General features: G+C 47.0%; 1 protein-coding gene across 2 annotated transcripts in view; it reads right to left on the bottom strand.

Moving 5' to 3' along the window:
* Positions 1–9,873, bottom strand: part of tram2 (translocation associated membrane protein 2) — a 30,715-nt gene extending 20,842 nt beyond the window's left edge. Inside the window, exons 1-6 of one of the 2 annotated variants that reach the window (XM_084314833.1) lie at positions 9,676–9,873; positions 7,187–7,250; positions 6,875–6,984; positions 2,868–2,984; positions 1,708–1,766; positions 3–87 (exon numbers count right to left, since the gene is read on the bottom strand). In XM_084314833.1, the coding sequence (XP_084170959.1) occupies positions 3–87; positions 1,708–1,766; positions 2,868–2,984; positions 6,875–6,984; positions 7,187–7,250; positions 9,676–9,795 (555 nt within the window). In that variant the 5' untranslated portion in view covers positions 9,796–9,873. The remainder of the gene's footprint in view (positions 1–2; positions 88–1,707; positions 1,767–2,867; positions 2,985–6,874; positions 6,985–7,186; positions 7,251–9,675) is intronic. The other variant, XM_084314834.1, reaches the window with a different exon arrangement.
* Between the last annotated feature and the right edge of the window lie 2,850 nt (positions 9,874–12,723).

Genomic DNA, 12,723 nt, shown 5'->3' with positions numbered 1-12,723 from the left:
ACCTTGCGTACTTTTTGGAAGTATAGCTCTGGCAGCGCATGGAGCCAGTAGGCCAGCTGAGTGAGGTAGAAGAACTTCACCTGAAACCTGTAGGGAGGGAGAGAGAGAGAGAGAGAGAGAGAGAGAGAGAGAGAGAGAGAGAGAGAGAGAGAGAGAGAGAGAGAGAGAGAGAGAGAGAGAGAGGGAGAGAGAGAGAGAGACACACAGAAAGAGCGGGAGACAGAGAGAGAGAGACACACAAGAGAAAGAGAGACACACACACAAGAGAAAGAGAGAGAGACACGCACAAGAGAAAGAGACACACACACATGAGAGAGAGAGAGAGAGAGAGAGAGACACACACACACACAAGAGAAAGAGAGAGAGAGAGAGAGAGAGAGAGAGAGAGAGAGAGAGAGAGAGAGAGAGAGAGAGAGAGAGAGACACACACACAGAAAGAGAGCGGGAGACAGAGAGAGAGAAAGAGATTACCATGAGCTGTGAGATTACTGAAACAGACACTTCCCTTCATGCGTAAGGGAAAGTAAACAAGGTAGTATTATATAGAGTGTAGTGCCATTATTATCCATGTTATTATCATAACAATCACACATTAACAATGTTCTAGCAGCAGATGTAGTATTTCTATCTGGAGCATAGCACTGTTCTAGATGTAGTGTTTACAGTGTTTCCCACAGGATTTTCAGAGACTATGGAGGGTGAACCTCCAACCCTCTAGGGGGGTCCGGGGGCACCCCCCCCCCCCCCCACCGCATTTTTTTGTTGTTGTACATTTTAAAGTTAAATGCATCAATCTGGTGCACTTTGAGAGCAAAATAAAGAGGCTAGATCTATGATGAACTTTGTGCTCAAAACACAAAAAATCGACTAGACTAGTGCTTCCCAATCCTCTCCTCAACTTAACTAACCCTTTATTAGTTGAATCAAGGTGTGCTGGTGGTGGAATTTAACAAATACATGGAACGGCTGGGGTGCCTCGAGGAGAGGTTTGGGAACCACTGGACTTAGAGCAGACATCTGAGCCATCAAAGAAATGAAGCAAAAGTGGTTACCTGTGTTGAACTGGTTTATTTTTTTTAGAAAATAAAAAAAATATAGTGGATTACTATTACGACTACTACCAATACTACTGATACATCCCTATTGGCAAACTTTATATTAAAAAAATATATTTTTTCTTTTTTATTACCTTTTTATTTATTTTTTTATTATTATACAACTGTGGCGGGACTAATTAGACTGTGGCGGGTTTATATCTGGAGCATAGCACTGTTCTAGATGTAGTGTTTATATCTGGAGCACAGCACTGTTCTAGATGTAGTGTTTATATCTGGAGCATAGCACTGTTCTAGATGTAGTGTTTATATCTGGAGCACAGCACTGTTCTAGATGTAGTGTTTATATCTGGAGCACAGCACTGTTCTAGATGTAGTGTTTATATCTGGAGCACAGCACTGTTCTAGATGTAGTGGTTCTATCTGGAGCACAGCACTGTTCTAGATGTAGTGTTTATATCTGGAGAACAGCACTGTTCTAGATGTAGTGGTTCTATCTGGAGCACAGCACTGTTCTAGATGCAGTGGTTCTATCTGGAGCACAGAACTGTTCTAGATGTAGTGGTTCTATCTGGAGCACAGCACTGTTCTAGATGTAGTGTTTATATCTGGAGCACAGCACTGTTCTAGCAGCAGGTGTAGTGTTTCATACCGCAGGTGAACATGGGGGTAGTTCTCCCAGAGGCTGCTGGGACGCAGAAGGTAACCTTCCTGTGTGGATAAAGGAAGTAGAGCATGGTTCAGTTATTCAGCTCTTCATTTGTTTTCAACTAATAATAATAACAACAACAACTGTTTTTATTTATCTTTATTTGACACTTTTATTCGTCAAGTGTTTCAAATAGAATATTGCCGTTGTCGTCGGTCTAAAACCTTGAATCTCCAAACGTTAGCGCTTGTGGTATTTACACATGAATTGCATGTTGACTCGTTAAAAGAAATCCTTCATCCATTTCAGATAAGGAACAAAGACACTGTGCTCATCTTTGCACAAGCTGCGTTTTTATTTGTTTTATGAGCCCGTTTCAAAGTAAATTTTCCGTCATGTGATGGACAATAAAGTTTTCTGAATCCAAAGAACTCTTAAGGAGTACACAGTGATTTCATAAGGGGTTGCACTGTGTTTTAATGACGTCCCATGCGTGCGCACAGGATGTAGCCTTCAATATATAAAGACATTTCAATTGCCTTACTTATTAGATTAAATACAAATGTATTGTCAGTACAGTACAGCGAAAATAAGTTTGTCATCTAACCAGAGTGCAAATGTAACCGTAAAGTGCAAACAATACAGTACTGAAAGCATGATTATTATGTGCATAAATAGTAGGAAACATGTTTGTATAGGAAATGACCAGATTAGAAGTGAGAGTAGACGAAAAGAAACGGTAGAAAGACCATAACGAGGAACAAGGCAGCACACAGCGAGAGACACTTCAGTGCTATTGTTATGCAAAGTAGCCAGGTGGGTACTTAGCGCACAAGTCGAGTTGAACGCATTCTTGTGTGTGCGTGCACATCCGTGCGTGTGCGTGCTCAGAAAGGAGGTGGAACGGCGTGCTACTGCGTCCCATGAGCACTGCACCACTGGGAGTACATGGAAAACCCAATGTAGCTATAATAAAAAAAAGTATTGTATGTATATATATATATATATATATATATATATATATATATATATATATATACACACACATGGATATCGATCAGAAAATGTGGTTGTTTTTGGAAATACAAGGTTTTGGCCTGACAGTAGTGATATATAGTAGAATAATATGTGTGTGTATGTATGTATGTAAGTGTGTGTCTCACCGATATTAGGATGTAGAGGCTCCACACACTGGATACCAAATGAAACACGCATAACTGGCCCGACTCATTGAACTTGGTGTTCTTGCTCTTGGAGAGATGTAGTCGCCTATTCACCTTCTGCAGTCAAGACAATAAAACAGGTCATGTCAATTATAGGCGATATCACACAACAGATCATGTTTATAACAGGAGAGATATCACGCAACAGATCATGTTTATAACAGGAGAGATATCACGCAACAGATCATGTATAACAGGAGAGATATCACGCAACAGATCATGTTTATAACAGGAGAGATATCACGCACCAGATCATGTTTATAACAGGAGAGATATCACGCAACAGATCATGTTTATAACAGGAGAGATATCACGCAACAGATCATGTTTATAACAGGAGAGATATCACGCAACAGATCATGTTTATAACAGGAGAGATATCACGCAACAGATTGGAATTTGTCTTGGCGAGTGCACAGGTAAACAACAATCATACACATAAACAGTACAGTATAATACTCATCAGCATAGACGTGGAAAGAATACATAATAATAAAGTGTCTGGCGCATTTAACCCATTTAGACCGGATGCTGCATTTGTGTGTATATATACCTTTAACACTTTGAGTGCCAGCCACAAGAAATCTCGTTAGTTCATCATGCCATGCGTTGAGTGCCAAGCGATGAGAAATCTCGTTTTTAAATCGTTATTTTTTTTAATTATCGATTTCCATTCATTTTTCATCAATCTAGCCTCACGTTACCACTGGGACTCGGTCTGAGTTTGAACAGGGAAAATATCGCCCCCTATCGTCTGCCGGATGGTAATGCACCCTTTGGATTGGATCGAATGAAAACGCATGGGGAAAAGAAAGTCCGGAATCCACATTTTACTTGTCAGGCATGTAATCCGAGCCGATTGCAGTCTTCGCCGACCCTCAGAACAGCGTGGAATCGGTATTTCCAGTACCCAGCGTTGGATCAATAAACGCAATCGATATTTGGAATGGCGATCAGGAATTGGAATAATCTTTTTGGAGAACATCTGATCTGAGGTAAGGAATCTATTTTTTCACCTATATCTCAGCGTGTCCCATATGTGTGTGTGTGGCTGTGAGTGTGTGTGTGCTGATCAGGAAATAAGATAATTAGTTTTTCAGCCCGCTTCTCTAGCGTGCATAAGTACACATATACTATCGATAATCTAGCGTTTATTTGAAAACGATTCATAAATAGGCCGAAAAATGACAAGGGAAGGAAGACGGAGGGGTGGTGATGATGCAAGGAGCAGAGGTACCAAAAGTGGACGAGTTTAAGTACTTGGGGTCAACAGTCCAAAGTAATGGGGACTGTGGTAGGGAGGTGAAGAAGAGAGTGCAGGCCGGGTGGTGCGGGTGGAGAAGGATGACGGGGGTGATCTGCGATAGAAGGGTACCAGCGAGAGTAAAGGGAAAGGTCTACAGCACGGTAGTGAGACCAGCTATGCTGTATGGTCTAGAAACAGTGGCACTGACCAACAAGCAGGTGGCGGAGCTGGAGGTGGCAGAGATGAAGATGTTACGGTTCTCTCTGGGAGTAACAAGGTTGGACAAAATCGAAAATGTCTACATCAGAGGAACGGCCCATGTTGAGCAGTTCGGGCAGAAAGTGAGAGAAGCAAGACTGAGATGGTTTGGACATGTGCGGAGGAGGGAGGTGGGGGGGGGGTACATCGGGAGGAGGATGCTGGAGATGGAGCTGCCAGGAATGAGGAGGAGGGGAAGGCCCAAGAGGAGGTTTATGGACACAGTGAAGGAGGACATGCGGGCAGCGGGAGTGACGGAGGACGACGCAGATGACAGAAACAGATGGAAACGAATGATCCGCTGTGGCGACCCCTGACGGGAAAAGCCGAAAGAAAAATAATATTTGTTGTCGTTTATAGATTTTTTTTTATAAATGTCAATGCACATTATAGTAAATGAATGATGTTCAAATAAAAGCCCAAGTTGTAATCTATCAAATGGTTTTCATTTCATGTTTCTACCTGCTCCAGAGGCTGAGATATAGGTTTTAGTGAAGATTGACAATTCTGAAAATCTTTACAAAAACCCCTCAGGTTTTAAAGAGATTGTGTAGAATAATAATTGCATAGGTTTTAATAGGCGTTTTTAGGTCTAAATGGGCTAAGAGAGTCTGGAGTATGTTTCAGCATGTATAACAGGTCCCTAGGCGACATGGTTGATCTGGGCATCATAGCCTGAACAGATGGTGAGGAGTTAAGGGCCCTCACTGGCCTTCGTATATGAGCTGTTACTGAAGCGAGTCGTTTTACTTTACTTGAACCTTCTTCTAGACAAAAGGTGCTTTACCTGGATGAGAGGGATCACCGATGCTTGGCAGATCTTGACCAATGATTTGTGAAGCATTACCCTGTTAAGCTCCGCCCCCTTCCTGTCGTCACATAAGCAGCTACCAGACCCACACTGTGACAGAGAATGTGAGAACACTGTCGATCACAGCTCTATAAAAGTCACAGAATGTTTAGAAACCACAAGCTTCCTGAGCTGTCACAGGAAAAACTGTCGTTGGTGAGCTCTTCAACTATGTGGCTGACATTGTTGTTCCATTTAATTCCATTCATTGTACTAAGCTAGGCTAACACGCAGCCAGATAGCTTTCTACTGAACGCACAAGAGAGGAAACTGGTATAATCTTCATGTCTCTCTCTGGAGAAGACGGTAAGCAAATTTCCCAAAATGTTGGCGTGTTCCTTTAACCTAACATCTCGACACACAGCAAGTGTCTTCATCGGTCAAACACTTCCAGCGGGGCCTGGTTCGACTGACCGCTAGTCCTCGCATCCCGTAGTAACGCACCAATAGGACCTGTGCGCTCCAGCGCCTTCTTTGGGTTAAGTCTTGGCAAAGCAGTGTCCCAGAGACTTCCCACGACAACAGATCATAGCTGCACTGCAGGGCAGGATCCAGTGTGTGAGTGGTGTGGTCCGATCACAACAGATCATATGCTGCAGGGCAGGATCCAGTGTGGGTGGTGTGGTCTGATCACAACAGATCATATGCTGCAGGGCAGGATCCAGTGTGGGTGGTGTGGTCCGATCACAACAGATCATATGCTGCAGGCCAGGATCCAGTGTGGGTGGTGTGGTCTGATCACAACAGATCATATGCTGCAGGCCAGGATCCAGTGTGGGTGGTGTGGTCCGATCACAACAGATCATATGCTGCAGGCCAGGATCCAGTGTGGGTGGTGTGGTCCGATCACAACAGATCATATGCTGCAGGCCAGGATCCAGTGTGGGTGGTGTGGTCCGATCACAACAGATCATATGCTGCAGGCCAGGATCCAGTGTGGGTGGTGTGGTCTGATCACAACAGATCATATGCTGCAGGCCAGGATCCAGTGTGTGGGTGGTGTGGTCTGATCACAACAGATCATATGCTGCAGGCCAGGATCCAGTGTGTGGGTGGTGTGGTCCGATCACAACAGATCATATGCTGCAGGCCAGGATCCAGTGTGGGTGGTGTGGTCCGATCACAACAGATCATATGCTGCAGGCCAGGATCCAGTGTGGGTGGTGTGGTCTGATCACAACAGATCATATGCTGCAGGCCAGGATCCAGTGTGTGGGTGGTGTGGTCTGATCACAACAGATCATATGCTGCAGGCCAGGATCCAGTGTGTGGGTGGTGTGGTCTGATCACAACAGATCATATGCTGCAGGCCAGGATCCAGTGTGGGTGGTGTGGTCTGATCACAACAGATCATATGCTGCAGGCCAGGATCCAGTGTGGGTGGTGTGGTCTGATCACAACAGATCATAGCTGCACTGCAGGCCAGGATCCAGTGTGGGTGGTGTGGTCTGATCACAATAGCATGGGATTAAAGTCCTGTGTGTCAGTCCTGGTCCCAGTCTCCCTTTCTCACATCTTTTGACCGACTGTGCAAAGTCGTTGTAATGACGATTGCGGTGTCATGTTTAGGGGTTGGGGGAGGGGGGTACTCACGTCCAGGACATACTCCTGCACCACGGCGTGGAGGATGATGGTGATGAAGAAATAAAAGACGATGGTGGCACAGTCCCGCCACCCGTACTGGTACAAAGTCACCTCTCCCTCTAAACACAACAAAAGGAGGGGAGAGGTTAGCGGTGCCATAGACATACAGTGTGGATTAAAGAGGTGCAAAAACAACTAAATAAAGTCAATCCGGTTTGACACCATCGGTGGGGTGCGTTGCTTCGGCATCGTCTTGTGAAAACAGCGAACATCCCACAGACGTCTTATTATGACTCAATTCTGGGCTTGTCGTCTACGTACCTGGGGCCAGCGTGCTGATGTTGTACTGAGGTTGAATGAACAGTATGGCAGTCTTGGCTGTCGCCTGGGAAAATTAAGAGATGGATGGACATTATGCAACATGAGAGATTAATAAACGTCTACAGAAAAGAGCCAGACAGGAAGTTGGAAGCAAATTCCAGTGTGTGACGGAGGGAGGGAGAGAGAGAGAGAATGAGAGAGAATGTGGCTATGTACAGTATGTGTGTGTGAGAGAGAGCGACCCAAACTTTTATAGTTCATTCAAATAATATCCCTCTCTGACACTGTAATTCGAAGCTGAGGAGGTGGGTGAGTAGGGGGGGGGGGGGGGGGGGGGTGAAGGTGCTGAGCTGTTTAAAAATCGGGTCGGCGTGACAAGGCTTGCATTGAACTGAGACGCTACCTAGACCGGGAAGCTCGAGCGCACCGACAAGTCTGCAACATTCCTCGCGCGCCACGGCCACAGGTGCCTCGTCAGAGCTGAGCGGAGGCAGCGCGCGCTCACAGGAAGAGAGGGGACTCTCTCGCACTGAAACTGGCCCCATTCACACACACACACACACATTCATTCACGCGGCTCTTTTCCTAAACGAGAAAGCCGATGGACCCCGGACCCCAGCCCGTCCCCCCGTCCATATTTAAGTGCTAATCATGACATCAGATCCGGGATTGAAACCCGGCAATAAGCTAATTTACATTAGCAGAGCTCTGTCCGATAATGAAAATGTATATATATATTTTTGGGGGGGGGGGGGAGATACATAAGTACGTATTAACCCTTTCACTGCCACACGACAGCAGGTTAACCCTTTCACTGCGACACAACACACAGAATGTTAACCCTTTCACTGCCACACGACAGCAGGTTAACCCTTTCACTGCGACACAACACACAGAAGGTTAACCCTTTCACTGCGACAACACACACAGAAGGTTAACCCTTTCACTGCGACACAAAACACAGAAGGTTAACCCTTTCACTGCGACAACACACAGACGGTTAACCCTTTCACTGCCACACAACAGCAGGTTAACCCTTTCACTGTAACACCCCACAGATGGTTAACCCTTTCACTGCGACAACACACAGAAGGTTAACCCTTTCACTGCGACACCACACACAGGTTAACCTTTTCACTGTGACACAACACACAGGTTAACCCTTTCACTGCGACAACACACAGAAGGTTAACCATTTCACTGCGACAACACACACAGAAGGTTAACCCTTTCACTGCGACAACACACAGAAGGTTAACCATTTCACTGCGACAACACACACAGAAGGTAACCCTTTCACCGCGACAACACACAGAAGGTTAACCCTTTCACTGCGACAACACACAGAAGGTTAACCCTTTCACTGCGACAACACACAGAAGGTTAACCATTTCACTGCGACAACACACACAGAAGGTTAACCCTTTCACTGCAACACAACACACAGAAGGTTAACCTTTTCACTGTGACACCACACAGAAGGTTAACCCTTTCACTGCGACAACACACAGAAGGTTAACCCTTTCACTGCCACACAACAGCCGGTTATGTGATAGTAAAGGGTTAACCTTCTGTCGTGTGGCAGTGAAAGGGTTAATAGCCTACCGGTATATCTAAGAGTATTATTATTATTAATATGTACATGTGTGTCACGCTGGTAGAAGCCCCTGACAGAGTGCAGGGCTGCGGCACGGCTCACAGATTGAGACGTGGCAGTTCACTGGGGATCACATTGTTGCAGCGGGCTGCTGTCTTTGCCGGGAAAAAACCCTCTGACAACACCAGCGATCGGGAGACTTTGGGGATAAAACACGGCTCAGTGGCGTTAGATTAGGAACATTTGTTTGGGATTTCGGAAGTAGACACTCGTAAATTAAAAAAAAAGGCACGTCAAGAGGTTGTTTTGCGTTGTAGCTCAACTTTTACAACGTAACCATTGATATGTGACAGGGTCCCGTTATAAACAACCGAGAAGACAACATGTGTTTTGAAAGAGTTAAAACGAGGCATATACCGATATATATTCGATGAATAGAAAGTTGAAAACTTCCGATTAATGTCCGAAGTTACGAGTTGTATTATAGCCGGATCGGATGTCGCGTCGACTTGCGCCAAAGCAGCCGATGATCAAATAGCTACTTTGGGAACAGAATGCAACATTGTATTGTTCACAAAACATGTGAAACTTGCGACAATGTATCAAGCAGCAGCCACCATAATGCACATTAATAAACAAGAGTTGCTCAGTTTCAGAGTCAAACGAGCAACTCGGTTGCCCAGGAAGAAACAAAGTGTTAGTATAGTTATATATATTTCCCCCCTCGATCGTCTCTCAGCTGTTTTTGTTGGCAAGTCCGCAGGATATTCCACGAGAATGTCACACAATCAGACATTGGTATATAGAGGCTAGATCTTGGGATCTGCTGCGGACTTGCCAACAGAAAACAGCTGAGAGAGACGAGAGGGAAAAAGACGAGCGTTCATCTCACCTCAAACATCAATCCAATCAAAATGAAAATCACCAAACTGAAGACGATGTCCGCGTGGTTTTGAATTAAGAACTCCTGGCTGAAGAACGGATAACTCTTGTTCCTTCGCCGAAATGCCATTTCGGCAGAATGGAGATGTTCTTTACTTTTTTTTTTCTAAATCTGAAAAATTTCTGACTGCGAAGTTCAGGAGTTAACTTTCTCAGCCGACTGCGCATGTGCGAAACTCTTAAAGGCGCACGTACAGTAAATTCCTTCCTTTTTTAGGCCATTTTCAGGACCTCTTGATTTCAATCAATCTGTTCGGTCCTCTCCAGTCTGGTCGAAGATGGAATAATAATAATAATAACCAAAACACTCATATGGCCGTTACACCGGCCCCTAATTGGGCCTACGCAATTACAAAACAAGTAACCGGGTCAGTTGAGTGTTCGTTATAGCCGGCCATTCTAGAAACGATTACCAATACCTGGTGCCAGAGGTCACTAGTACGTGGCACACCGAAGGAGGACGGTCTTTACCACCGCCTCATGCCGCCTCTTGGAGAAGACAGACCTTGGTGCTGGGTCTATCTAAAAATGGTCGTCTTCCTCGTAGGCCGCTTGGTTATTAATATGTAGAACCGTAGGATGGGTGAGCTGGCAGACTCTGCAGCGACTCTTCGCGGGGCAGTCCTTGCTCAGGTGACCCCGTTGCAGACAGCTGAAACATAGGCCTTTACTCTGGAGAAATTCTATCTTCTCCTTGTGAAGAGCCTTCTTCAGCTTGGTGCATTGCTCCATGGCATGCTGTTCTCCTTGGCAGAAGAGGCAAGGGTTGGAGAAGGCGCGGAGGGTATCCCCCTCGGGGCGCGCATTAGCCTCTGCCGGGGTGCTGAACTGCTGTAGCGGCGGTGGTGAAGCTTCCCCGCGCGTCACCATTTCTGGAGGTCCTTTCGTCTTTGTGAGCCTTAGTTTGGTTCCTGTTTCCCTCTGTGAGGTTGCCAAAGAGCGGGTGTAGGGCTTCCTGGGCTTCTAGGTTGAACAAATTCGACGAGGTCGCTGAACTTGGCGCTGCGCCTCTCTTTCCTCCGAAGCGCCTGCTGGACATTGCTTCTCCACCGCTTTCTCTGCTCTAACGGAAGCTTGGCTGTGATGGCCCGCATATTTGATACGCTGTCAAGCTCCTGTACGACGTGCTCCACGTCTGTCATGGCGTGGAGGCATCCAGTGAAATAGAGGCCAAAGGAGCGGAGCGCCCCTCCGTCCTCGGGCTTGATAATAGGCCAGTCCAGCGCCTTGTCTTAATATACGCCATGGATATGATGTACCCATTTCCGAAGTGCTCTTGCAAGAGCCGCCTTGCCTCGGGGGTAGCCCTGCTCCGAGTCCATTGAAATACAACTTCGTATCAGCTCTCTTGGCTCCCCAGCCGTGTACTGCTCCAAGAAGTACAGCCGGTCCCTGCTGCTATCTGTCTGGTCCTCCACTCCGTGTTCAAAGGCCCGGATGAAGGGCCTGTACTCCATAGGTTCTCCCCTGAAGGTTGGAATCTGTTGAGGGGGCAGCCTCCCTGGGAATTCCGCCCCCGGCCCGTCGGTACTCTAGTGGCGGAGCCTCTTGCTCTTTCTGGGTAGCGCCGCCTGGTGCCCTGGAGTTGAGACGGCCAACCGGTTCCCTTTTTATCAGGGCGGTCAGTGAAGCGGGCCGAGCCTGCTGGCGGGCTTGGGCTTCGTCGGTCTTCCCTTTCTCTATGTAAGAGCTCCTTCCACTAATACGGGACCACCCGTCGTCGGGGGTTCGTTGGCCCCCACGCTCTCCCAGGGCTTGGAACTTGGCCTCTACCTCAGCTAACGCAGCCTGGCTCTGTAGCTCCTCTCTCCTTTCTTTCATCTTAGCTAAATCCTGAGCATCCTGTGCCGCCCTCTCTGCATCCTGTGCCGCCCTCTCTGCATCCTGTGCCGCCCTCTCTGCATCCTGTGCCGCCCTCTCTGCATCCTGTGCCGCCCTCTCTGCATCCTGTGCCGCCCTCTCTGCATCCTGTGCCGCCCTCTCTGCATCCTGTGCCACCCTCTCTGCATCCTGTGCCGCCCTCTCTGCATCCTGTGCCGCCCTTAGCTTAGATGAGTCCGCTAAGAGCTGAGCCTCCTCTTCATCGAGTCGTCGGGCTAGCCTTTGCGCGGAAAGCCGGGCCATCAACCCGACCCTTTCTAATTCCACTTGCAGACGCGCGGTTGCAGATGCTGTTCTGGAAAGCGTAGTGGATGGTGCTTTCGACCCTTTCCCTCCGCGGCCGGATGCGCTGTCTTCCGGCTCGCTCTCCTCTTGGGGCTCCGCAGCCTCCTCCCTACGCCTACGCGCCTCGTCCTTCCATCCGACAGCCCTTTCGGCAAAGTGGGACAAGGTGTCCGCTTCCGGCTTGAACTCCTCCTGATCTTTCTGCTTCTTCTCTTCTGAGGTCAGTGCCGCCTGGACCTTGGTATGAAGCAACTCCAACTCCTCGCACCGACAGTGGAATTCTACCAATCCTTGCTGTACGCCCTCCAAATTACCGTCGTCGTCCGCGTCCATCAATCGAGTCATCACCGCCATGTGCTCAGTTAGCTCACCTAACTTAGTCTTCCTTTCCTTCTTGAGTTTTGACATTTTGTGCTTCTCGGAGCTCTTGTGGTTATCCTTCCTTCCTTCCTTCCTTCCTTCCTTCCTTCCTTCCTTCCTTCCTTCCTTCCTTCCTTCCTTCCTTCCTTCCTTCCTTCCCTTTTCCTCTTGGAACAGAGTTATTTCGATGTATGGGGGATTATTTAACTTTAACCTTTAATAATAACACAATTTAAGCGTCAGGGAGTCACACGTACAGATAATTCAATGATAGTTCAAACTAAATAACAAGAAATATACCTCAAGTCATCCCAATATGACATTTATTGCTTGTTAAAAGCCACCCGTGGCCTTGTATACCTACAGATCAAAATATCAGATAGGCTAGATGCACCTGAGAGGGAAACCTGCATAATTTCACTGTTTGCATTTGTGGATTTTGATCCCTTTTATACAGAACAGTAATCAACCA

Source organism: Notolepis coatsorum (genome assembly GCF_963971535.1).
Source record: "Notolepis coatsorum genome assembly, chromosome: 5".
NCBI lineage: Eukaryota > Metazoa > Chordata > Actinopteri > Aulopiformes > Paralepididae > Notolepis > Notolepis coatsorum.
The sequence above is the reverse complement of the archived record's forward strand: the minus strand, read 5'-3'. Positions and strand labels throughout refer to the sequence as shown.